Source organism: Strigops habroptila, chromosome 14 (assembly GCF_004027225.2).
Source record: "Strigops habroptila isolate Jane chromosome 14, bStrHab1.2.pri, whole genome shotgun sequence".
In the NCBI taxonomy this organism is placed as follows: Eukaryota; Metazoa; Chordata; class Aves; order Psittaciformes; family Psittacidae; genus Strigops; species Strigops habroptila.
In genome coordinates this window covers 8,974,838-8,997,758 of record NC_044290.2, presented here as the reverse complement: position 1 = coordinate 8,997,758, position 22,921 = coordinate 8,974,838, and the positions used below count along the sequence as shown (strand labels likewise).

At 39.8% G+C, this 22,921-nt stretch overlaps 1 protein-coding gene and 1 long non-coding RNA gene across 7 annotated transcripts in view; one reads left to right on the top strand and one right to left on the bottom strand.

Moving 5' to 3' along the window:
* The window catches only part of TEX2 (testis expressed 2), a 52,137-nt gene that overhangs the window by 3,515 nt on the left and 25,701 nt on the right, over positions 1-22,921 (top strand). For 5 of the 6 annotated variants that reach the window (XM_030506282.1, XM_030506281.1, XM_030506284.1 and 2 more), the window contains one exon: positions 20,085-21,739. In XM_030506282.1, coding sequence (XP_030362142.1) covers positions 20,111-21,739 — 1,629 coding nt within the window. In that variant the 5' untranslated portion in view covers positions 20,085-20,110. Of the gene's footprint in view, positions 1-13,969; positions 15,328-20,084; positions 21,740-22,921 lie in introns of those variants that run through there. The other variant, XM_030506283.1, reaches the window with a different exon arrangement.
* Positions 1-22,921, bottom strand: LOC115616710. Its single transcript, XR_003994367.1, has 3 exons — positions 22,910-22,921; positions 13,031-13,039; positions 1-82 (listed from the first exon to the last, which is right to left on the bottom strand). It is a non-coding gene; the product is annotated as an uncharacterized LOC115616710 (long non-coding RNA).

The window sequence follows — 22,921 nt, the reverse complement described above, 5'->3', positions numbered from 1 at the left end:
GTAAACTAATGTTTTTGATGTTAGAATAGACTTTTAAAAGACTGACATCATGTTTTTTTATGATATGTGAGAGGTTACTGATCTAGCAAGCTGCTCTGATGTGGGTGACATAATAATACTCCAGGTAGGTGCTGAGGTTTGAGGCAGCATTTCTAAGGCAGGGCAGGGTAAGGTGCTTGAGCAAAAGACCAAGAAGGTGATTTTGTATTCAAAGATGTCTTGTACTGGACTCTCCTGGGGTATGGTATCCCCTGTGAATTGTGTTGGTAAGCTGAGTACTTCTCTTGTGAACTTTACTTTGGTTCACGCAAAGAACTTCTTTAAATGACCTATATTGCTTTTGTTTCAGAAAAGAAAATCATTTAATGAAATCCAAAGTAAGAACTTGAAGGACACAGCCCAGTAAAGTACATGTGTTAATCGCATACTACTTTTTGCATGAGAAGAACACTTAGTAGTTTCAAATATTAATAGCAAATGCTTAGTTGTTTCTAACTAAAGAACTTCTAAGACAACTGTTCTACTAAGTAAAGAGTGTGGAGCAGGACACCTGGAGAACGTATAATGCCAGCAATTTCCCTGCTGTGGTCATCACGTAAACAAAGCAGTGGAAGATAGGGAAATTTACCTAGTAAATGCAAGGTTAATATAACTGAAATTTCAAATCATGTAGCTAGAGGACTGAAGGTGCATTCTAACAGCTTCTTAGTAGATAGATTTGGGGATTGTGCTGCTCTAACATCGCCTTTCTGTGCAAACTCAACCAAATCCATTAGATGAAATCAGAAGGCTTCTCTTGTAGCATGTCAGAAAGGCTGCCAGCCTTATGTTGTGTGAGTGTGCAGGTGATCGGTTGCAAGCGTGGCAGTGAACATATGTAAGGGTATGTTTCAAGTGCTGTTGTTCCCCTGGCCTGTTCTGTTACGGCCCATGAGATGAATGAATTGTGGTGCTGAGTGCGCAGAGTGTAGCTGATACCTGCTCAGGAGCTGAAGAAAAATTAAGGCTGTTTATTAGGATAAATTGCAGGTTTCAAAAGCATGAAGAGGATGGCAACTAATTTCTGGTCTGAAACACAATCTGGGAGCTTGGAAAAGTCCCTCAAATCTCTGGATTTTTATTCTTTTCCTTCGGTAAGCTAGAAATTGTGGTATCAAATGTCCGCAGTAAGTAGTAGTGTTAATTGTGTGCTCTAAAGCACTTACCCTTGAATAAAGGCATCATATTCTAGAAGCCCGTACTGCCCTAAATGAAACAATCAGATGACAATGTATGTTGGAAAATGAGTGTAGTGTAGGCTTAGAGATTAGAGAAATAAAGATAAGTGTTAATACTGTGATCCTTTGTGTGTACGTGGTATTAGAAGAGATTTAATGTATTCAAAGTAGAAATCAACTCTAGAAATGCATAAGGGTGCCCCATGTGCCTAATAAAGGGGAAGATCAATGACTTTTCTTACTGTAGGTAATGCAAGGCAGACACTGGAAAGGATGTGTTGTGATTTCAAGGGGGAGGATGGTAGAACAGTGAAATAGTGAGAGAACTGAGCCCATGTGTCAGGACTGCTGAAGAATGCAGCACTTAAGGGGCAAACGAGTGAGTTAAGTAAGGCAGTGTTGGCTTTGTGCCTGCTAGGTCATGAGAGACCTGTTCAGAGAAAAGCCTCCATGCAGAGCTGTCTAAACTGATAGACTGCCTTGCATTGATGGCCCAAGATCTCTGATGATCAGAACAAGACTTGCAATACTGCATATGGCTGACCTTAGTCCTGGTGTCCTCTCCTTGATATAAAGCTGGAAGTTGACCCTATGTTGAGCAAGATGTTGGACCAGACTAGCTCCAGAGGTCTCTTTCAACCTAAACTTATATTGTGATTCCGCAACAGTTACAGACAAGAAATGACAAGCATAAAAGTAACTCCCGAGCTGCTTGTGGGGTAACGTAGTTGTCAGATTTTGAAATTCCAGATAATAAGCAGATAAGTTGTTTAATGTATTTTAAACTTTCACTGACATTTCCAGGAAAAACAACCTATCTGCACTGGCATGTGACATCTGGGAACCCTATTCATGAAATACTTCTGATTTTCCAAGGTGTTGTACGATGATGGGAAAATATGTTCTCGAAAGTGCTTGTATTTCAAGAGATAACAGATGACTAAATTAGGCAAACAGACAATACAAGCAGGCAATGATTTCAGCACATTAATAATACGATTATTAAGCTTTTTTTAAGGCATCATGACAAAGGAGAGAATTAAAAGAGAATTTGATGGAGGGCAGTTTAGTAGCTTTATTGATTTTTATTAGACTAGATTCCTACAGTCTAATTCTCTTCACTACTTTTTATGTGCGGAAAACCCTTTTATTCCAAGTCCCCTTTTGATTATTAGTGTTTTTCAGCTATTTAACCTCCTCCTGAATTTTACAAAGTCAAGTTAATGTGAAGGCTTGCTCCCACTGAGTAGTCTCTTCTTTCTTGCCCTGTGACATCTGCAGCTCTTATGGCTATAGCTCGTAGCTTTGTGTAGCTCCACAACGTCTTGTTAAGAAAATGCAGTTTGCAGTTTTACATGTAAATTACCACATTCACAGTGTGATGTAGCGCAAAAGAAGTCTTCATATGAAAAAAGTAGTAGTATTTGAATTATGTGAACTAATTCTGTTGAAGTATGTTGTTTGTAAGATAGCGTTAACCTTCATTACGTGTATGTGGCATTGACATGGGTGTTTGTAGTTATCTACTCAAGCACCCTGCCTGTGGGTTTACAGAAACCAGTTAATCAGCTCTTCAAGGGGAGTATGTATTCTGTAAAGAAATATCTTATATGGGCTTTTAGTTTTTATTTTTGGCAGTGTACTTTGAAGATAGAAAATGCTGTGTGTTCAGTGTACCAGATACGTACTTTAATTACCTTAGTTCCATCTTCATCTCCCTTTTGTTTTCTGATAGAGAGTTGTCAGTTACTATGCCGTGTAAAGTCCTTTCGTGCTGGAGTTTAGGAGAATGAATTGGTCAGTGTGGTGGGAGAAAGGACTGCAGCAAACTGATGGGGCAAGCAGAGAGGTGCATCTTTGCAGTTCTCGAGCCATCCTGACATGAAGGCTTCGACATCTTGTGCTATTTATTCCTAGTGGAAGGCTGGGTCTGTGTTCTGAGAAATAAGCAAGTAACGGTATATGCTGTGGAATTAAGCTTTTGTGTTGAGGGAAGGAAGGGATATGAAGGAGAGGAGGAGAAAATCAGATTGCTTAACTAGGTTAGGCAGGAGGTTTCTTTAATTATTATTATTATTTTTTAAAGAGGTCCTCTGAAGAACTCTGCTGAGACTCATCTGTTGGGAAACGATGCACAAGCTCCAGGTCTGCCAGGCTTCTCCATGTTTGGGATCTTCTCACTGATGTCTCTTGCTGTCTCAGATATGCTGTTTCCTGTCTGGATGTTGTATTTTTGGGAAATTGATGAAATTTGTGACACAGAGACAGTTGTCAAAGTATTTTCTATTGTTGCCTCACTAGTTCTAAGTGTTTTGTTGCTTCATGTCTCTACGGTGCAGGTCTGTAGGGAAGGCAGCATCGTCATCAGGCCTACTGGAAGAGGACATGGAATACAGAAACAGGCTTGTGCTTGCAAAGTTTTATTGTTGCAGGCTGGAATGGAAACTGAAAATCTCCAGATTTTTCTGAAAGATTGGGAACAGTTTTTCTAAATTGAGCTGAGTAACACCATTGTAGGTACCTTGAGGAAGAGCAGTATTTAACGGCTGTGGAGCAAAAGCAAAACTACACAGTACAGTGCTGTCTGTCCCTCAGAAATCTCACTGTAGTATAAGAGCAAGATCTAAGACCTCCAGAGGCACCACAGTAAATAGTGAAAGTTTAGGATTATTAGTTAGTATTCCCCATTCTGAGTTTATTCCTCCAGTGCATAACATTCTGGTATGTGTAAAGCTGTTGATTACTGATTTAAAAAAAAAATAAGTCCTTGATGACAATATCTCTGTAAAATAGGGGGCGACTGCCTGAAGTTGAAATTATTCAAATAAAGCATTGGAGTTGCTTAAAAACTTCCTGTGTCAGCCACGGCCAGTCCTGCTCCCCTTGGAAATCCTGAGAGGTAGGAAGCAGAGGAGCAAGTTTTCACAACAGAGCAGGTTAGAGTGGCTGAAATATCTGCGGTGTTCAGTAATGCCTGTATGTTTTTTCTTCCTGCTTCAGAGTTCTAAGGTGTCAGGTTATTTACCAGTCATCTTTATTCTCTGGGTACTCAGGACTGTTGTCTCTGAAGCTGATTGTAGGTATCATTGGAGAGACATTAGAATATAATGGTAAAAAAGGGTTTATTCTCTGATCTTGCCTGTCTTGCTTTCCTGCTTTTCAAAATACCTAGCTCATTGTCTTTCTCTCCTATTTAACTCTCTCCTTTATGATCAGCAGGGTGTGTTATTCTGCTGTGCAAAGTCCTAATCAATACATAGTGCAGCAGTGAAGTTAGTGTTCTAAAAGACGAGACAACTGATGGACAAGGATAAGAGAAGATCAATAAAACCTAGTAAATAGTGGTGTTTTCCCATAAAGGCCAGGAGGGTAGTGCAAATGAATCGTCATATGAACTGGGATTTAATATTCATTACCTTGTGTCTCTGTGGTTTATAAACAGTTATGCTCTTTGACCCCACTGGTGTTGGATGACAGGAACATTGCAGAAGAATGTCCCTTAGTGTTGGTGAACATATGGCACATCCTGGACCACTTATCCTATCAATGCAGGATTGTTATCCTGAAGTTGTGAGAAGATGGGATGGTCAAGCTTAAAAGAGTATCTCTTAAGAGTATGAAAATGCACATTCAGGAATTGGGATGCTGTTCTAAAGGATCTGCTTGAGTCCAAAAAATTACTATATTGGGCTTTAGTAGCTTAAGCAGAGGTCTGAGAGCTGTAAGACTCTAGATCTTACTCTGAATTTCATGTGTTTTGTTTAAATTAACTTCAGTTGTAAAATAGGACTGCAAAAATATAAGCACAAACCAAGCCGCTATCTCCTTTGGTACTGGTAAAGTCAAAGCAGATGAGAGAGAACTGAAGCCTGCACGAGCTGCAGTGAAGTTCTGATCTGAAATCAAATAGCTGCAAAAATAATTTTGTTTCACTGCAAGTCAGTATTAAGCCTGAGGAAATAAAAATGTCTGGTTTATGAGTTCAGACAGGCTCAAAGAACACAGCTTCTTTGTGAGGAAGGGAGATAGTCATGCTCACACACTTGTGATTGGAAATACTGCTTAACATGTGATACTAAAAGCAGACAGTGAAAGTTGTCTAAGTTTGGAGCTCCCTGTCTCTTGGCTTCTAGTTGCAGTGTGTTGTATTACCTTCTCCTCTGAAACTCCAGAGTATGGAGAACCTGCCTGCACGGAGCTCTGCCAGGTTTCCGAGAACATCCTCTGGCTGAGGCCAGGAATGGTAATCTCACAATAGCTGAGCATTGCAGAGCATTCCCACCTCCCACCTCTTGTTCCTCTCTCCCTGCCCCAAAGTGGCCAATGCTCTGGGTGCCTTCCAAGCTGGGTATTTCCATTCTGCTTGCTTAATACATATCTGTCATTTCTGTTGCCTGGAGGGGCTTCACTTTCTTTCCTAATACTCTTGTGTAATGTTTAGTGTTGAACACATAAATAAATGTACTTTGGTAGTAAATGAAAGTGATCCATATGTTTATTCTCTTGTTTATAGCTGCTGTGAAGTTTGATAAGGCTTATCTTTGTAAGACTTTCTCAGTAGCAGTTCTTTTTGTCTAATCACTTTCACACTTCTTCCTTTTCCACTTGAGTTGAAGGATTAAACATATGAATTGGGAGAAGCGGAAGAACTGAGGGGGAGATAGTCCTGAATGTGTGTCAACTCAAAAATGTGCTAGTTAATAAAGGCTTTGCCAGGTCTTTAATAAACCTACTGAGCAAATACGTGACAACTTTACAAAAGTATTTTTATGGTTGGGGGGGAAATAATTGCTGTTATTCTATTTATGTGTTATTTTAGTGAATAACAAGAGATGTGGATGGAAAAGGGACCAGCTGTGCATGTAAACTATCTCTTGTTTTGTAATTCCAGTTATTATTCCCTTTATAATAACAGGCTGAGTTTTCCAAGATGTCTTAACACTGTCTGGAGGTTACAGGCAAGCTGAAGATCTCTGCCTAACAGCTCTAGAAAACTCTGAGTGTCTGAAAAGATGAATTTAGAGGTGTGGTGTATTTGAAAGCATAAATATTTGGTTGTATGGATCTCCACTTCTTTTGTCATGCAGCTGTGAGATGTGGATTGGTAATTGGTTTTGAGTATTGAGCAGGTTTTATGAGCCCTTGTTTTTCTAATGAGTGGGGACAACTTTTCCATTCAATTTTTGTTGGCCAGATCTTACCAGTTCTAGCTAGATATTTATTATTCTTTCTGTCAAGCTGAAGCTTCACAATTAAAATGATAACAAGTCACTGTGCTGCACCACGAGTGTTGTTTTAGTGCTTTACTTTCTCAGGATATCTTTTAAAAAAATCTGTTTCTTGCATTCAGATACCCAAATGGTGTATTCAGCAATGAAAATTCTGTGGGTTCACTGTCCTGCAAACTTCTTTCTAGTCACAAAACGGGTATGGTGTGAACAGTGGCTTTTCAGGCCTCCTCCAATACCCCAACCCATATAAATGCTGATGTATGTGATCTGTTCAGATCTCACACTGTTAAAGAATCCTTGTCTGTTATGATCAGAGTTCTCACTCCTTTATAGAGTTCAGGAGAAATTTGAGGGGTTGTGGAGGCTGTTCCGTGGTTTAACGGAGAGGAACGTGTCTCATGGTGTGGAGATGCGAGGTGAGAAGATTTCCATCCCATGTCTAGTTTTCCACTTGTACTGAGTTGTTTTTTATAGTTTCCCCAGAACATGAACAACCAATCTTGTCTCTAAAGCCTTCATTATGTGTGGCATGGCAGAGAGAGCTCCTTAGGGATGGGTGCAGCTTCCTCACACTTCAGTCATCTCTGTTTTGTCACCTTATCCTGGAAAACAACTGTAGCTGCCACCCGTGCTTGGCTTCTCTGACTTGACCTCTCTGCAATTAAAAGCCTTGCTTAAACAGTCACGCCCCTGATGTGTGGTGATGGATGAGGAAGTACTCACAAACTTAGTACCAGTGTGTGTAACTCAGAGCTTGTATAGCTGCATGACTGTTTGATAAACAAATGCGTGGTGGATTTATTAAGCATGTGTATAAGAACACTGCCATATGCCTGAAATGAGAATTGCCTGTGTACTGCTGTAATTGAACAAGGCAGGATGTGGCTCAAAGATGCCTATTTCCCGCTGCCCTTTTGAATCCATCTGGTGGCTTTTGCTGTTCTTTTATCTCCCAGCAAATCAAGACCTTAAAATTGATGACCTAAAATTCATTTCCTTGAAGCTACTTTAATGACATTTCTCTTTCTGTGCATGTATGTGCATGAAATGTAACCCACATACAGTGGAGTGCATTTGTTCTTGCCCGTTTTATCAAGTAGTTGAGGCTATGCGCATTATTTCTGCCTACAACAGTAGAAACTTTCGCAGCGCTGAAGGCATTTGCTGGACAGACATAACACTGATAATACCTGGTTATTGAATAGCAAATATCATAGGATGAGAAAGGAAAGATGTTAACCCTTTTTTCCAGGGAACTAACTGCGAAGAATGACAGTAGAGAGCATGCATGGATACTACTTGAATTTGAAGTACAACTGGGGTTCTTAATTTAAAAACAAATTTAAGCTCTTTTCTGCATATTTGGGGTTGGACTAAATGACTTTTGGGGGGGTCCCTTCCAACCCAAACTATTCTATGATTCTATTGTGCTGTGAATTCAGCAGGCAGCTGGGGAATAGGGGTATGTATTGCCACAAGGCACCACTTTCTGACCTTTTAATTTCCGGCCTGTGGGGTTGTCAGATGAAATTCCTGGAGACAACTATGTTGATGAGCATTTGCAGAAGGGAGATATGTTTTACAGCTCAATGTGTAGCTGCTCAGGGTTTAGTGTGTGCATCTCTGAAATAAGATGAGGCCTGGAGGAATGACTTCATTTACAGATGTTGCCCCATCGTACTAGTCTACCTGAGATCTACTTTCCACTAAGATAAGGACTCTGTGTCTGCATGCTGTGAGAGTGAATTATACCATATAGGAACAAATAATTGTGCTCTGAGCTGAGAGAATGAGTAATGGTGCTCTGTGTTGCTTCCTGCATTATTGATCTTTGGGAACTACTTTTCACCAGAGGCAGTGAGAACACCTTTCAAGGAGTGCTGAGAAGTTCAGGAAACTGTTCAGTAACTTAAACCTTTGAGAGATACTTTTTTCTTTACATTTTATTTTATGTCTGTGGCTTGATTCATGCAGTGAAAAGACAATGCCTGGATAGATCCATGCTGCTGAAAACAAAGGGAGGAGAGCACAGTTTGTATTCTTCCCAATCTTGTTTTCTTTTTTTGAGTGTGTTCACATGACAGATTACCTTTCTAGGTGTGTTAACAGTACCCACCTTTTAGGAGACAAAAACAGAGTAGGAGGGATTCTCTCATATTGTTGTTCCTTAATGGTGTTTACACAAGGGCTTTAAGATGTGTAAGAGCCCCACTTTGTCATCACAGTATACTGATTTTCTTTCTCCTTATGAGAAATATGGTGTGTTTCTATCTACTTCTATGTGAAATGATCCTGCTAATTCACATTGCCAGCAAAGTTGTTTTTCTTTCATGTATTGACCTGCCATAGTTTCTTAGCAATTAGGATGGAAAAATACGTTGTGGGAGGTGCTCATAATTTTCTGACTCAGTTGGTTTCAATAGGAGTCAAGCCTGTAAAGCAGCTGCTAAGGTCAGGCAATCTGTAATTGACCTATCATATGTTGTAATTAAAATGTATCACAGCTGCTAGAAGTAGGAGTTACCTCTATTGCTCCTGGGGGAAAAAGGGAACAAACCAAAAAAACCTCCAACCCAAAAAACCTCCCCAAACCACCAGAAGGGTTTAATACATTAAACTGATCCATTAACTATTGCCGTCTTCCGTGTCTAACGCAAGGAATGGAGAGGAATGCAAATCAAGCTGGTGGCTTTGATTTTGACTAGACCTCTTTCATGTTCTGGATAACAAAGTGCAGGGAAGATTCTTGCCAACATCTGTCAGTTAATAAGTTTGCACCTTGAAACATTGAGTTATAAGTACTATGTGGAAAAAAATAAGAAAAAGCATATTCAAATGAGAACACACATATGTGAATGCTTTTTGCCACATACTTCTTTGCCTTAATACTTTTGTGGATTTTGTAAAATATTTCTCTGTACTGTAATAGAATGACTAGAGATTTTAGGGTTGCTTCAGTCCTGTGCACTTGAGTGGGTGGGTTTTTTTGTCTGTCTCTCATGGTCCAGTATTTTTTAATCATAAAATGCTTAAACTTCTCTTTAATGCACAATTAATCTTTGAGATATTATACTGAATTGTATGTGACAGTTGTGAACTTGAGAAGCATTCTGACAAGCTGAGAAAACCCCAAGGCCCCTTATGTCTTGATGGTTGGGAAAGTCTGGGGTGTCTGTCATAATGCTTTTAATTGAGCCTCACTTAGTATCTTTGCTGGTTTTGACAGTTTTTCTGTGTTGTGTTTGGTGTGGTGGGGTTTTTGTTGGTTGGTTTGTTTTGTTTTTTAATAAGTAAAACCTTTGTCTTCAACATGCAAAAAATTCAGGTTGTCAGGGACCATCTTGGTTCCATTTCAGTCTTGGGGAAATTTCAGTATCTTGAATGTTCTTCTGTCCTCATCACTGCTGAACTTTTGCATTTTAGTTTCTAGGTGTTTCAGTTGAACATAAAGCTGAATGAAATGAGATGAATGTTGCCGTAAGCAGAGAGAGATGTCTGGTACTTGTCAATTCTGAGTTTGACATTTTGTTTTCCTGCTATTCTTAGGACAAGGTTTCTTCAGAGTTGACTTTACATTTTGTTAACCTTCAATGGATCCTTCTATGAATTAGACGGAATTGAAAGGAGTTCAAAGCATAGAAGCTGCTATTGGTAGTGTATGATCTCTGCATGCTTCTTGCTAAAGTGAGACGGATTATATGGTTCTTCAGCTGCTTTAACTTGGCTCTTTGTTGTTGTTTTAAGAAGTTAATGATTCTGGATGATCTTACTTGCTCCAAGTGCTGTGTGAACAGGGCTTTAACTTACCTCACTGAAAAGTAGAATTTTTCTCACCCTCTTAAATAATATTGAAACTCAAAATAACATGGTTTGTTATTTTGATGTGCATGTGAATTGTGGGGGGAAAATAAGCCTGTGATGCAATTCTAGCAAGCCAGTTTTCATTTAGGATTCAAGGCAGCTTATTGTACTTAATTTTGGAAACATGCTTCTCTGTAAATCGGTCCAAATTTCACCTCAAGATTTTACAGTGACCTGTAATTTAATCAGTGATGTGGGCAGCATTTTCAGCTGTGGCCTAATCTGCAGAGGTTTTAGATAATCTTTCATCAGATTAATGAGGAGTTGATTCTTTTTTTCTTTCCACTGAGATAAGAGGGAGTTCCAATGCTGCAGAGTTTTATATTCTACCTCACCGTTGACCCTCTCAACAGGATGGATTTTTTTATGCATAAGCTTTTGATTTCTGTAATAATAAAACATCTTCTGTCAAGATGCAGAACTTTTGCAGCACAAGCAAATTCTGATTTAGTCTCTCATCCCTTTTGGAAGAGAACAAATGCAGCAGCTAAGTATTTATTACTCAGGACCAGTGGTTTTTTTTACTCCTTTTTGGCTCATCAGGGTGACCTAAGAGGGTGCTTGAGCCAGGTAGTACAGCAGGTTTAGAAAAGTGGAAAAAGCTGGCTTTAGACTGTAACAAAGTTTGCCTCTCTGTGTATATGCTCTGGTTTTAATGTGTTTATTTCTAAATCCCTTACTGCAGGAGTTTCAGATCTAGGTCTGTAAACCTTTGTTTTTCTGGAGCATTTCTATTCTCACTTATGCCCAAATTAGGTTTTTGGGTAATTTTGATGCCAGCAACTAGTTACCTGGAAAGATAAGTATTTGAATGTATTTTTAAGAGATAGCAATATGCGATATAGGAAATTACTACATCTCCAAAATCCATGATGGAGACGGAGAGGGGGGATTTGGTTGTGGTTTTGTTATTACTTTGTTTTGTTCTGTTGTGGGAATTAGGGAAGTAGTGAAAGGTCCCTTTGAAGTGTTTAATGCTGAGTGTTTTGGAAGGAGAAGATGCTACCTGCTGCTTGCAGTTATGAAGAATAAACAAACAAGAATAAATAGGTCATAGGAGGAGAAGAATGGTGAAACTATAATGTGCTAGAATTTTTGTTTTCACTGTGCCAAACGGGAGTAAATATTCTTTAATGAAATTACACTCTGGTGCAGTTTGAATCTTTGCAAAGAGCAGAGGAATATGTTAATTAAAGTGTATGAGTAATCTGAAAAAGAAAATCATTGCTTGAGTTGGCTGTATGGTAAAGGCAACTTTTTGCTATTACACCAGTTCTTTACACACTGCTTTATTAACATGTATAATACGCAGAGTATTGAGGAGCTTCACCAGTAGTATTGCAGTTGATTGCGAGACAGACATTAGCAGAGGTTGATGTTGAAATGGAGCTCCTGAAGAACTGCACGTTCTGGGCTCAGCTCCTAGCCAACATCACTAATACTCCGTACCTCTTCCAGCTTCTCCTTTGAGTTTCAGAGGAGCAGTTCTGTTGCAAGATAAAATTTAACCTGTAGTGATTGACAAGTGCTGCAGTGATGTGATGGCACTGGTCATGTCTGGTCGTGTCATCAGGTTTGATGAGCTGCGGAAGTCCTTGCCTCAGTATTGACAGCCTGGAAGTGCTGTGTGCTTTGCGAGTGAGTTTTGTCTTGTGCTGCAGCAGATTTGCTGTTCTTAATCTAGTGCTGATTCGTGTTGCTTCCTTGGAATCGAGTCCTTTTGGGACCGTGCCTTCATTTTGAAGGCACAGCAGAGCATCTTTTCATGAACATGGCCTTTGGGTTACAGGCCAAAGGGATGAGGAGCGTGTCCTGCAACTGCGATTCGTTCTCTTTGCAGAAACTCCTGTTTCTGTGTTTCTATTTATGTTCTTGTTTTTAAAGGAACAAATGTCACAATATGTAGCAAAATAAAGTTACTCTACCCACTGTTTACTGTTCTTCTATGAGTTATTGCATGTTTTGTTTTAAGCTTTAATTTAACTTTATTTTTTTCTCTGAGGGGAAATGTTCAGTTTCTTGTAAATATTGCTTCACTTCAGCCTTCAGAAAAGCACTAAATAGGAAGAAATCGAATTTTTCTGAGTTTCTGGACAACCTTTGCTTCGCTTTTTGTGGATGTCAGAATTAATCTGTAGTGTAGCTTTATGAATTTTTGGTGTAAGTGATATGTTGTGGAAGGAGAATAGGAAAGAATAATAATGAATCTTTTATCAGTGAAGGCAGAGAAACTGGTGTGGTAGCTGACCTTTCTTAGGTCTTTGGGGAAAATGTTAATGTAGAATAGACTCGCTTAGCTAATGTTAAACAATTTGTATTTGGTTATTTTTGGAGCACTGTAAATACAAGCTTCTATTGAGGATGTAATTAGTAGCGCCTGTCTTCAAAAGAAAAAATATTTCAGTAACTTTGAAGACTCCTTATTTGCCATTGCAATTTTATTTGACCTTTCTTTCCTGGACTTCACTGAATAACCCCTTTTATTTGTCTCTGATAGGTTTATAGTTTTCATTAGAAGTATAGTCTTATTGACAGACTTTAAGATCTTGCTTAGGATCTTTCATTTAAGTATTCCTAAACATCCCTGAACACCGGTTATTTAACTGGATTGGTCTTGCCTTAAAAGCATTTGCACAAAAATATAATTTACTTATTTTTAATGAGGCTCAGAAAACTCCTGGTGAAGGTGTTTTAGCCCTTAACCACCTTAGCTGCGATAACCTGGTTGACCTCTGTTAGAGGTATATGCTGTGGAAGATCTGTGTGTTTTATAGTCCGTAGTGGGTGGCATCATCTATTTTGGCTGTGATCTCAGTGTTGACTTCTGTTGAACACACTGGACTATGTTCTCTTAATAGTACTTGACATAAAATATTTAATTTCTGTGCTTAGATTTAAAACAGGTTTTATTGAGGTTTTTCCTCTTTTTCCCTCGTCTGTTTCTCAGATCCAGTTGTGTGAACTTGAAAGGTGAAGCAAAACTTCAGTCTTACTCCTATTGGAAAGTGAGTTTTAAAGTATTATCTTCAGGCTGGGTAACTAGATCTCTGCCACAAAGATTTCACAGGGCTATTGTGTGATGGTACCAACACTTGCTATGTAGTTCATTTAAAAGTAATGACTAGTGGATGTAAAAGGAATAATAGATGTTAACCATGGAATACGTTAACTCGTCCACATGCCAGGGGAATTTAATTTGTCATAATTAGGAATTTCAATGGGATAGGAAAGGATGTTGAAATTTGGGGGTTGTATCCTTATTATGTCTTTTATGGAATAAATCTGCTGAATGAGATTGTATTTATGTGACAGAAAATGTCCCAGCAGCTGTGATCTCTCTCCAGTGAGGTCGTTCTGGGCTAAATGGGAACTGGCTTTCTTGACTACTTTTGTGGCAAAATAGTGGTAATGGATTACTGGAGATGTAAATTTCTGGTTGTTTAAAATGATGCTTAAATAAAGACTGTATCCAATAAGGATCACTAATACTGTACAGAGCACTAATACTGTGCTCTGTTTTGATAGACCTGAAATGAAGACTGCTAGCTCTTAGCAGAAGGAATTTTGTCTGATGCTGAGACCTCTGTTACTTGTTTTAAATAAGTATCAAGAATAGCAGTATCAAGAATAGCAACAGTCCTTCTGTATTTCTTGGTGTTGGAAGGAAGATGCTAGCATCTCTAGTAAATCAAGTGGACTCTCTAAGTTCTGAGATCAAATATGAATTTCAGATCACATTGGCTTGTGCAGGTATTCCCAAACTGGGGAAGATTTAGTATGCTTCTAACCTGGTCTGGAAACAATGGGAGAATGCATTAGAGTGGTCCTGTCTGTGATAACGTAAGATCTTCTGTAGCTCTTGTCACACTATGTAGATGTTGCAAAGATAGTCTAAAACAAATATGCTACTTCTCCCTACCAAATGGGGGATAGATTTACAGTACTACACATGTATCTGTCTGTCTTCAGTCTGATTCTTGGAAATGACTATTGAGTAACCCAAAATAATAAACATGAGCCCCACCAGTCTGAAAGTACAGCTCCTTCTTTCCTAGTCCTGGTGGTGGCTTTGCCAAAGCAGGAGGTAACTGATGAAAGAGTGACAGCACAGAAGGGTTATTGGGGAAAGCAGAGACGTAACCAGTTAGAAACATCTTTCCCTTTGAACAGTGATATCAATCCTCATTAAGTCAAGTTGTGGCATTATCAACAATCAAATCAGTGGCTTCCTGAATAGCATTTAGGGCTTGTTCTTCTGGCGCAACTGACAGATGCAAGGGAAAGTATTACAGTGCTTCTAATAACACGTAAGACTTTTTCTGTACTTAGCAGGAAAGGAGTTTTTGTTTTGTGGAAAACACTTGTTTAGGCCTGTGTTTAGTAGCAACGAGCAGGGAAAATACTCTTGACAAGTTTTGAACCTTGCTGCTGGTTCTTGTGAAAGCATTTTACAGCATACCCTTTCCCCCTTGTGTAGATGTTGCATTAAGTAATAGCAGTGTGACTGGAATAGTCGGCTGCTGCAATTTAGTTACCCAATCTGTCCTCTCTCTCCAACTGACTGATTACAAAAAGCACTGAATTGGTCTACTGAGTATCCCTTATTTAATTAGTGAATGTGGCTACATTGAACTGTGTATGGATGGATGAAATAAGGGATGAAATAAGGGTGGTGTATGCCACTTTGACCTGTTCTCTTAAGTTAGTTCCTAGTTTGTTGCTTAGTCTATTGACTGAAGCACTTTCTAAATTGTTAATGTGAAAATAATGTTTGCTTTCTCTGTCCCGTTGATAGTGTAATTGTCTAAACCAGGCACTTGAGCGCACCGTCTGTTTTCTCAGTGCTGTGAAGTAGATGGTTTCTGGGGCTCAGCTGAGGAAGGGTGGAGTGTTTGTCTGCTGCAGGGAAAAGGAAGAGGGTTTGTCAGTGCTGTAGAAGGCTGTTTATGCTGTTGCGCAGAAGGACGGGGTGCTTGGCTGCTCCTCTAAACACTCCCCATTAGTCACTCCTGGTGTAGGTAAGAGCACGTGTTCCTGTAGCGACGCTTACAAAAGGTGCCATGGCCAAACTTGACCCAGTGCTGCCCAACACCTGGTCTCTTCCTGGGTGTCTCTGTTCATCAGCAGGTGCATCATGGCTGGTGGTGATGTGTTGTCACCTGCATAATGGCACATCCTCAGCTCCTGACCGTGCTTCCTCAGCGCTCAGTGGTAAAGGGCTGGGCAAGAAATACTTTCTATTCCCAGGCAGTGTTTGCTGGCTTGCTGTTTCCTGTTACAGCACTTTCAAAGCAGTGCTTATAGGTGAGGATTAAAAACCGCTGTTATGTGGGTAATGGGGGTGCCATGCCTTAACATAAGAAGTGGAAGCTGGTTGGCAGGTCTCTCATTCCGCCCTACAAAAGCAACCGAAGTTCAAACCTTTGGGGGAAAGCAGTTGTTTTCTGAGCAGCCTCCTTCCCTTCCAGGTAAAAGTTAATGTTTTGAATCATTTGAAGCCTGAAGATCTAAGATTATTATTCAGGCCTGCCAGCCACATAAATAAAACTGGTATCTCACATCTTCAGAATCAGCAACAAAAAACTAAAGAGGCAGCCAGCGAAGGTGGGGACAGTGTGGCTTTCAAAAGAAGGATCCTATGTAAGGATACCTACATCTCTTCAGGTGTCGATGTAACCTGCAAACAGTTTCTTCAGATTTGGTCCCTTCAAATGGGGAGACCAGGAATGCCAGGTCTTCAAACAGCTGGGAGGGCAATTGAGGAGTAGGAAAAAGTGAGGGCAATGAGAGGAAAACATAACTGGAAATCAGTATGAAGTGAACCTGTTAGAATGATTTGAGGGGTAAAAATGTATGGTTCAAGAACCTAAAGAAATATCTTTATCAAAACTGAACACCTGGTGGAAAAGCTGTCAGTAGTGGGAACAGTGGAGGAAGTCAGAGATTTTATTGTTGTATTCTCTGTGGAAAAGCTTCCCAACATCTAATTTGAAAACAAACCAAAACCCTCCTCAACCAAATCCTTTGCAGTAAAAAAGAGAGATTGTTCTCAGGAAGGTATTGGAAACATGGGCTTGACCGGAGCAGGGGAAAACCCCCTGTCCTGTGTTTGTGGGGGAGAAATTACTCTCAGTAGAGTACCTGGTGTGTTGAGAGAGGTTAGAGTTGTTAAAAGCTCGGAATAATGTAGAAAGCATGCTACTGTTGCAATCCAAATTGATATTCAGAATGCCTGTGGTGAAATATCTGCTGTTGGCCAAAACATGTGCTCTGTTAAGTAAATAGCATTGCATATATTTCTCCTGTGTTGTACACTGGTTTGCTTTGTTTCTTACATACCAATTGCTTGAAAATTCGATACAAGATACAGCTTTGTAAAGCTGTGCTTGGGAGAGAAGCCTTCTAGCAAAACCAGCCTATAAACAGGGTTGATTTAGAAACTTCCAGCAAGATGAAGGAAGGCTAAAAATGGTTATTTGCCCAAATAAAAATAGCTGTTCCTGGAAACCAGTCCCCTCAACTGAAATATCACTTGGGCCAGATGTTGAGGGCTTTGGATACTCTGAGTTATCTTGGAAGTTGTGGGCTGAGGATGCAAGTACAAGCAGTTGTATTATGTTGATGTTCCACTGCTGCTCTGTTGATAGTGTGGATTTAAGAATGTACTTCTATAAAACATAATTCATGGTATAGTAACATGTTTAAGGGTAGGCAAATATTGGCTAATGAAGAATTTCCTTCCTTTCTGTGTTATCTACTTAATCATGATGTAAAAAACCCCAAACATTGCTTGTTCAGTAAGCACTAAAACCTTTTTTCTCAGTACATTTGGTGTGTGCAAGTAAAGTTCATCTGTTTCAGGTAATTAGCACTGCATTAGCACAACATGGCAACTGGTGTTTAAACACGAGGTACTTAACTCATGCTAATAGTGTGCTAAAGAGCTAACCAAACCCATGTATTTCTAGATGGAGAATAGCACACTGGAAATGATATTGGAGGTGGGAGGAGTGGTTAACATTTTCCTCTTGTGTTGCTAGATGATTGATACACCCTTAGTGCCGGATGGGCAGAAGGGAAAGGGTCAGACATTTCAAGCTGGTGCCAAAAGCATCGTGTGCAAGTGCAGCTCTTGTGTGGGTTTTTCCTCCTGTAGTGTGTGGTGTTTTAATGGCTCATTGACCTGGAAGATACTTGGGTTTTCTTTGTACTTTCAAATTTTGGTTTGCTAGTCTTGCAGTTTCACACCTGGCACAAAATGTTAGAGAAGTGTTATGGTTGATGGTCTAGGACTAGGGTTGGATATGTATCTTGTCTACTAGTAGTATTTTCCCTCTCCAAAATATATTTGCGTGCATTTGTCTAAAAAATTGGGAAATTTGCTGTTTGAACTATGAAATGGAAGTGTGTCCGTGGAAAACACAGATTCTGTATGCTGGTGGTTTCCCAAGTGTGCTAATCCAACAGGGAAATGAAAGACCAAGTTTCTTACCACCTGTAACTCTCACCAAGTTATATACACAGATTTGACTGATAAATGCATATCTAAACTTCTGAACAACTCAGAGTTTTTACTATTGGGGTAACTAACCACTTGACCCACAGATGTGACAGGAAAGGTAACAATCTTCTGAGTCCTAACTGGGCTGGAAGTACACGTCCATTGCTGAAAGCGAGTTCTCCATTTCATACTGCTACTTTGATATGTCAGACGGGTGGATTTTGGGGAGGACAGAAGAAAACAGTTCCATAATAAAAGCTGAAGCCAGAACCTGATCTTGAGGCAGATTTTCTTTTGTCTCAAGCAGTTTGTCAGAAAAATGGATAGGGGTCAGGTGAAAGCATGACTAGAGTCTGAAAGCTTCTTTTGGTTGGTTGAACCCAAACTGGCTCCCTGTTGTATGCAGCAGAACTGGGACTGAAAACTGAAATTAAAATTTCAGAGGCTTTGCGTGAAACAGGATAGAATCCAGCTCCTTCTGTACAACCTGATTGGGAAGCACACAAATGCTAGAAAAAGCAAGGAATAAACTCGTCAACAAATTGGGAGCCATAAAATGGACAACTATAGTGAGTAGGAAGCTGTGGCTAGATACTCGCTTCTGTTACAACTTCACCCAGCTACTGATGAGCTGGGTAGCAAAGACCTGCTATTTTAAAATGTTTAACCCAGCTCATTTTATTTACAGGTTAAAAAAAATGTTTATATGAACAGCTCCATCAGCAAGTATGAAGGGCTACAACCTTTAGTAGGGCGACGATAACAAACAGGTGGTACTGGCTTGCCGGATGATACAATGTGATATCACAACTGTTTGTGAAGTGCACATTTCTTCACCACCACATAATCATTCTTCTGAACTGCTCTTTAAACGTCAGCAAAGGCCTCTCATTAATTCAGCCTGACAGTTTGATTACAGCATTTTAACAGCTTCTGAAGAATAATTCAGTTACTGAAGTGGTAAACTTGCTGTCCTGGCAATGAAGATGAAGTGCTGCCTCGCAGCCGGAAAGGCAGAGCTAATCTTGTCATTCGTGATCCATCTTTGTGTATGATCCCCAATACCTTGGTTTAAACATGTGGTGTTTCCTCTGCATGGAAACATATGCTGAGCCCACTTTCATGGGTCAATAAAATGCTTGAAATAATGTGCATAGTTGATGTAAAAGGCGGGTGTGAGTCTATCTATTGCATAAGCAGCCTGTGTGCACTGGTCTGATCAGAGATCGGTATTTTCAAATGTACCGTTGCTGTATCAGTGAGAACAGTTGTCTCTACTGAAGTGTCCTTACACATTCTTACAGGAAAACTGTTCAAAACCATAGAATCATAGAATAATTTCGGTTGGATAAGCCCCTTATGATTGAGTCCAACCATAAACCATGGTAACACACATGATAAAATACAGTTTAAATTTCTACTTCCTACAGACTAGTTCAAACAGGTATACAAGAGATGGTACTGACCCACACATGAAGATTTACATATTTCTGACTTAGCATTGAGATTCAAATATGCTTTACTTAAAAGAAATAGAAAGCATTAATTATTGTATGTAGAAGGAGCTGAGAGTTAGGAGTAGAGAATTTCAGTCTGCTGGAGTGGGATGGGGCTTCTGAAACTCAGAAGTGGGGAAAAGTGAAGTTGCATCTAGTGGGGAAAAAAGGAAGGTGGCACATCAGAGATGAACTATAATTTTGGAGTACTTGAAGGTAGTTTTAACAGCATGGCACTTCTTAATATTGCCATTTTGTGCTATGTGGAAATATGTTAATTAGCAAACAGTAACCTAGATCTGTACTTTTGAGCACGAGTATCTTTTGCTTGTTGTGTTTTTTTCATGCTACCTAAAACTGTGTCAGATTCTTTCTTCAAGATCATGTAAGAAGGTCTGGTAATGCTCTCCATGCCTGTCCGTGATTGCCAATTGTCCTAAGCATGTTTTTCTCCTTGTCTTTCTTTGAACCTGTTCTTGGATTCAGTGATACTAAGAATGAGGTAGTTAAGCAGATGAGAAGGGGGTATTAACTAAAATATAGATATGTTTTGTGCAATGAAATAAATCTACAGTCAGTTTTGTAGTACTAAGTCCATAATTTGACTAGACAGTTTTAAATCCAGTCAGATGAAGAATGTCCAGACTGTTTTAATTTTCAACTGACTGACCTGTTGTGTATAACCTGTCTCTTGTGTTTGGCTTAGCACTTGAAAATAAGAGTGTTTTGGAAGAGGGGGCAACAAAGCATTTAACATAGTATTACATTTTCTTCACAGACTCTGACACATCTCTGGGACCTGCAATGACAAGTCAGAACAGTAGCCATGCAGAGAAAACTGGTGAAATGTCCTCAAAGCAGTCAACACCAAAAGTGCAGGTCCAACGATCTGTCTCCCGAGAAACCATCACTATTCATTTCTCTGCATTTGGGAAGGAGGAAGAAGAGGAGGAAGAAGAGTTTAAGGAATTTCTTGATGAGGAACTAGATGACCAAAGCATTGTAACAGCACTTGAAGCCAAGGAAGACCTCTGCTTTGAGCATACCGGCCATGATTTTTCTGGTCCAGCTACCTCGCTTAACATGGCCAACTCTGCATCATTACTGTCCTCATCGCCTGCAGTTCTGCCAACTGCAGAGACTGTAAAGCTGTTGGATTCTCCTTCCGCATCCCAAGTATTCAGTGCAGTGCCACTAGTCCTGTCTCCTTCATCACACTCATGTCATACAGTTAGCTCATCAGGTGCACCACCTGTGGAACAGAAATCCAGCCTGTCATCCTCCCCATCCTCGTCCCCTTCCAGATCAGTTGTCTGCTCTAGTGGATCATCCACAGTTTCTAGTTCAAAGCCTTTTAAGGGTTTAGTCAAGTCTCTTTCAACAGATGTGGAACCAAAAGAACCCACCCCACCGATGCGACATAGACAGTTAATGAAAACCTTAGTGAAATCTCTGTCTACAGACACTTCTAATAAACAGGAATCTGAAACTGTGTCTTACAGGCCACCCGACTCGAAACTGAACTTGCATCTGTTCAAACAGTTCACTCAACCTCGAGCTACGGGTGGCGATTCAAAAACTGCCCCTTCATCTCCATTAACATCTCCCTCTGACACTCGTTCCTTTTTTAAAGTACCTGAAATGGAGGCTAAAATTGAAGATACTAAAAGACGCCTTTCTGAAGTAATCTATGAGCCTTTTCAGCTGCTCAGTAAAATAATGGGTGATGAAAGTAGTAGCCACAGGCCCAAAGCCTTATCTTCAAGTGCTTCAGAACTCTCAAACCTTTCCAGTTTGAATGGCCATTTGGAAAGCAATAACAACTACAGCATTAAGGAAGAAGAGTGTGATTCTGAAGGGGACTTCTATGGAAGTGACTCTAACCTGAGTAGGAAGGATCAGTCAAAAGTGACTGAGGAACACGCAAAAGAGGCCGAGTCCAAAAGCTCTCAGTCTGCAAGCACAAAGGATGTGAGTTCGAAAACGTCACTCGTACTTGAAAAATGTTCGTTGTCTGCACTAGCAAGCAGAGAGGATGAGGAGTTTTGTGAACTGTATTCTGAAGACTTTTCCTTGCTAGAGGAGGAAAGCAAAACTGATAAACCTACTGAAACTTCGCTCGATCCTGAGATAACAGAGGAAAATGGTACTATGCTCAGTTGTGAAGATGAAAATAATCCATATGAGCAACAGCCTAAAATACCAGTGAAAACTTTATACTTCTTAACACTGTTAGTCTATGCTTACTTTATTATCCCTCTCCCTGGCTACTTAAGTGGACTTCTATTTGGAATGGCCCTTGGATTTATGATAGCTGTCTGTGTGATTTGGCTTCTTACTCCACGTACTCATGAATATCTCAAATTTCATAAAAGTATGAAAAAGCAGTGGAATACAGGAGCTCTAGACATCAAAGAACCTGAAATACTGAAGGTGAGGTCATAGCATTTCTTGTGTGTGTGTCTGTGTGCATTATTTTGGGTGGAAGTAGTAAACTAGATTTATTCTGAAGGTGTAAATGAGCTGAATTATCCCCGCTTATAAACAGAGTATTGTTTTAGGGTCAGGAGGCTTTGGCAAGGGCACAAATGATTTAGTATCCAAGAATATGCAAGACTTCAGTGTCCTTAAGGATTAGTAGAAAACCAGAATTGCTTCAAAAGTAGAAGGGCAAATTGTTTTGCTGATGGCTTTCAAATGATACAGGGGAACTACTGAGAGCAAGTAGCGTCAACGTTTAGTGTGTAAAACATTTGTGCTTGAAGCTGCGTTTTGGGAGATGTGTTTTGTTTCTGCGGTATTTTACTGTCTACACAGTAATTTGTCTGTCTTGTCTGTTCAGTCCAAGCAGATTCAAAAGCATTGTGTTCAAGTAAAGCATAGATACTTGGAGAGCATATGAATTCTCCTTGAACATTAGCTAATTAGAACGGGAGGAGAAATGAGCAATGAAAGGGACACACTCATGGGTTATGATGTCAGTGGTTCTGCGTGCTGCTGTCTTAAATATTGCATTGTATAATATGGATTACAGCTCAATAAGTGCCTGAAAGCTGGGTTTTAAGTCAAGCTCTCAGGCTCTCTTTTTGATATGTAAAAGAAGCATTTCAGAATGATGGTGGTACAACCTTCACTTCATATCACTTACCAGGGTTTTTGTGAATGCTTTCTTGTATTTCCGTAAGTATTAAATCCATCCTGAGCTTGTTCAAGGTGCATCTCCAGATGTGTAAGAACACAAAGGTTGCATGAATTCAAATTAAGATGGTGTTGATCACATGCTGTCGAATCTATAGTGTATTGCTAGCTAATCTCATGTATCTTTAGGTAACTGGAATGTTGAAGAAATGGGTATAAAAGCCAATTTATGTTGAATTCAGGCAGCAATTGCATGCTCAGCCCTTATTTTACCTACCTTGGTGTCCCCTTCGTTTCTTGAATGGTATGAGTTGTGGTCTTTATTTGCTGTTGTGAGTGTGGACTGAACACTCCTGTGTGCCCAACTGATTTACCTGCTGCTTACATGTACAAATCCTGACAAACTTCCAGTTCTTTCCTTGTTAACTGGGTGCTGAGACCCTGCATGTAGATTTGCCTTGATACTTGAAAGCTGAT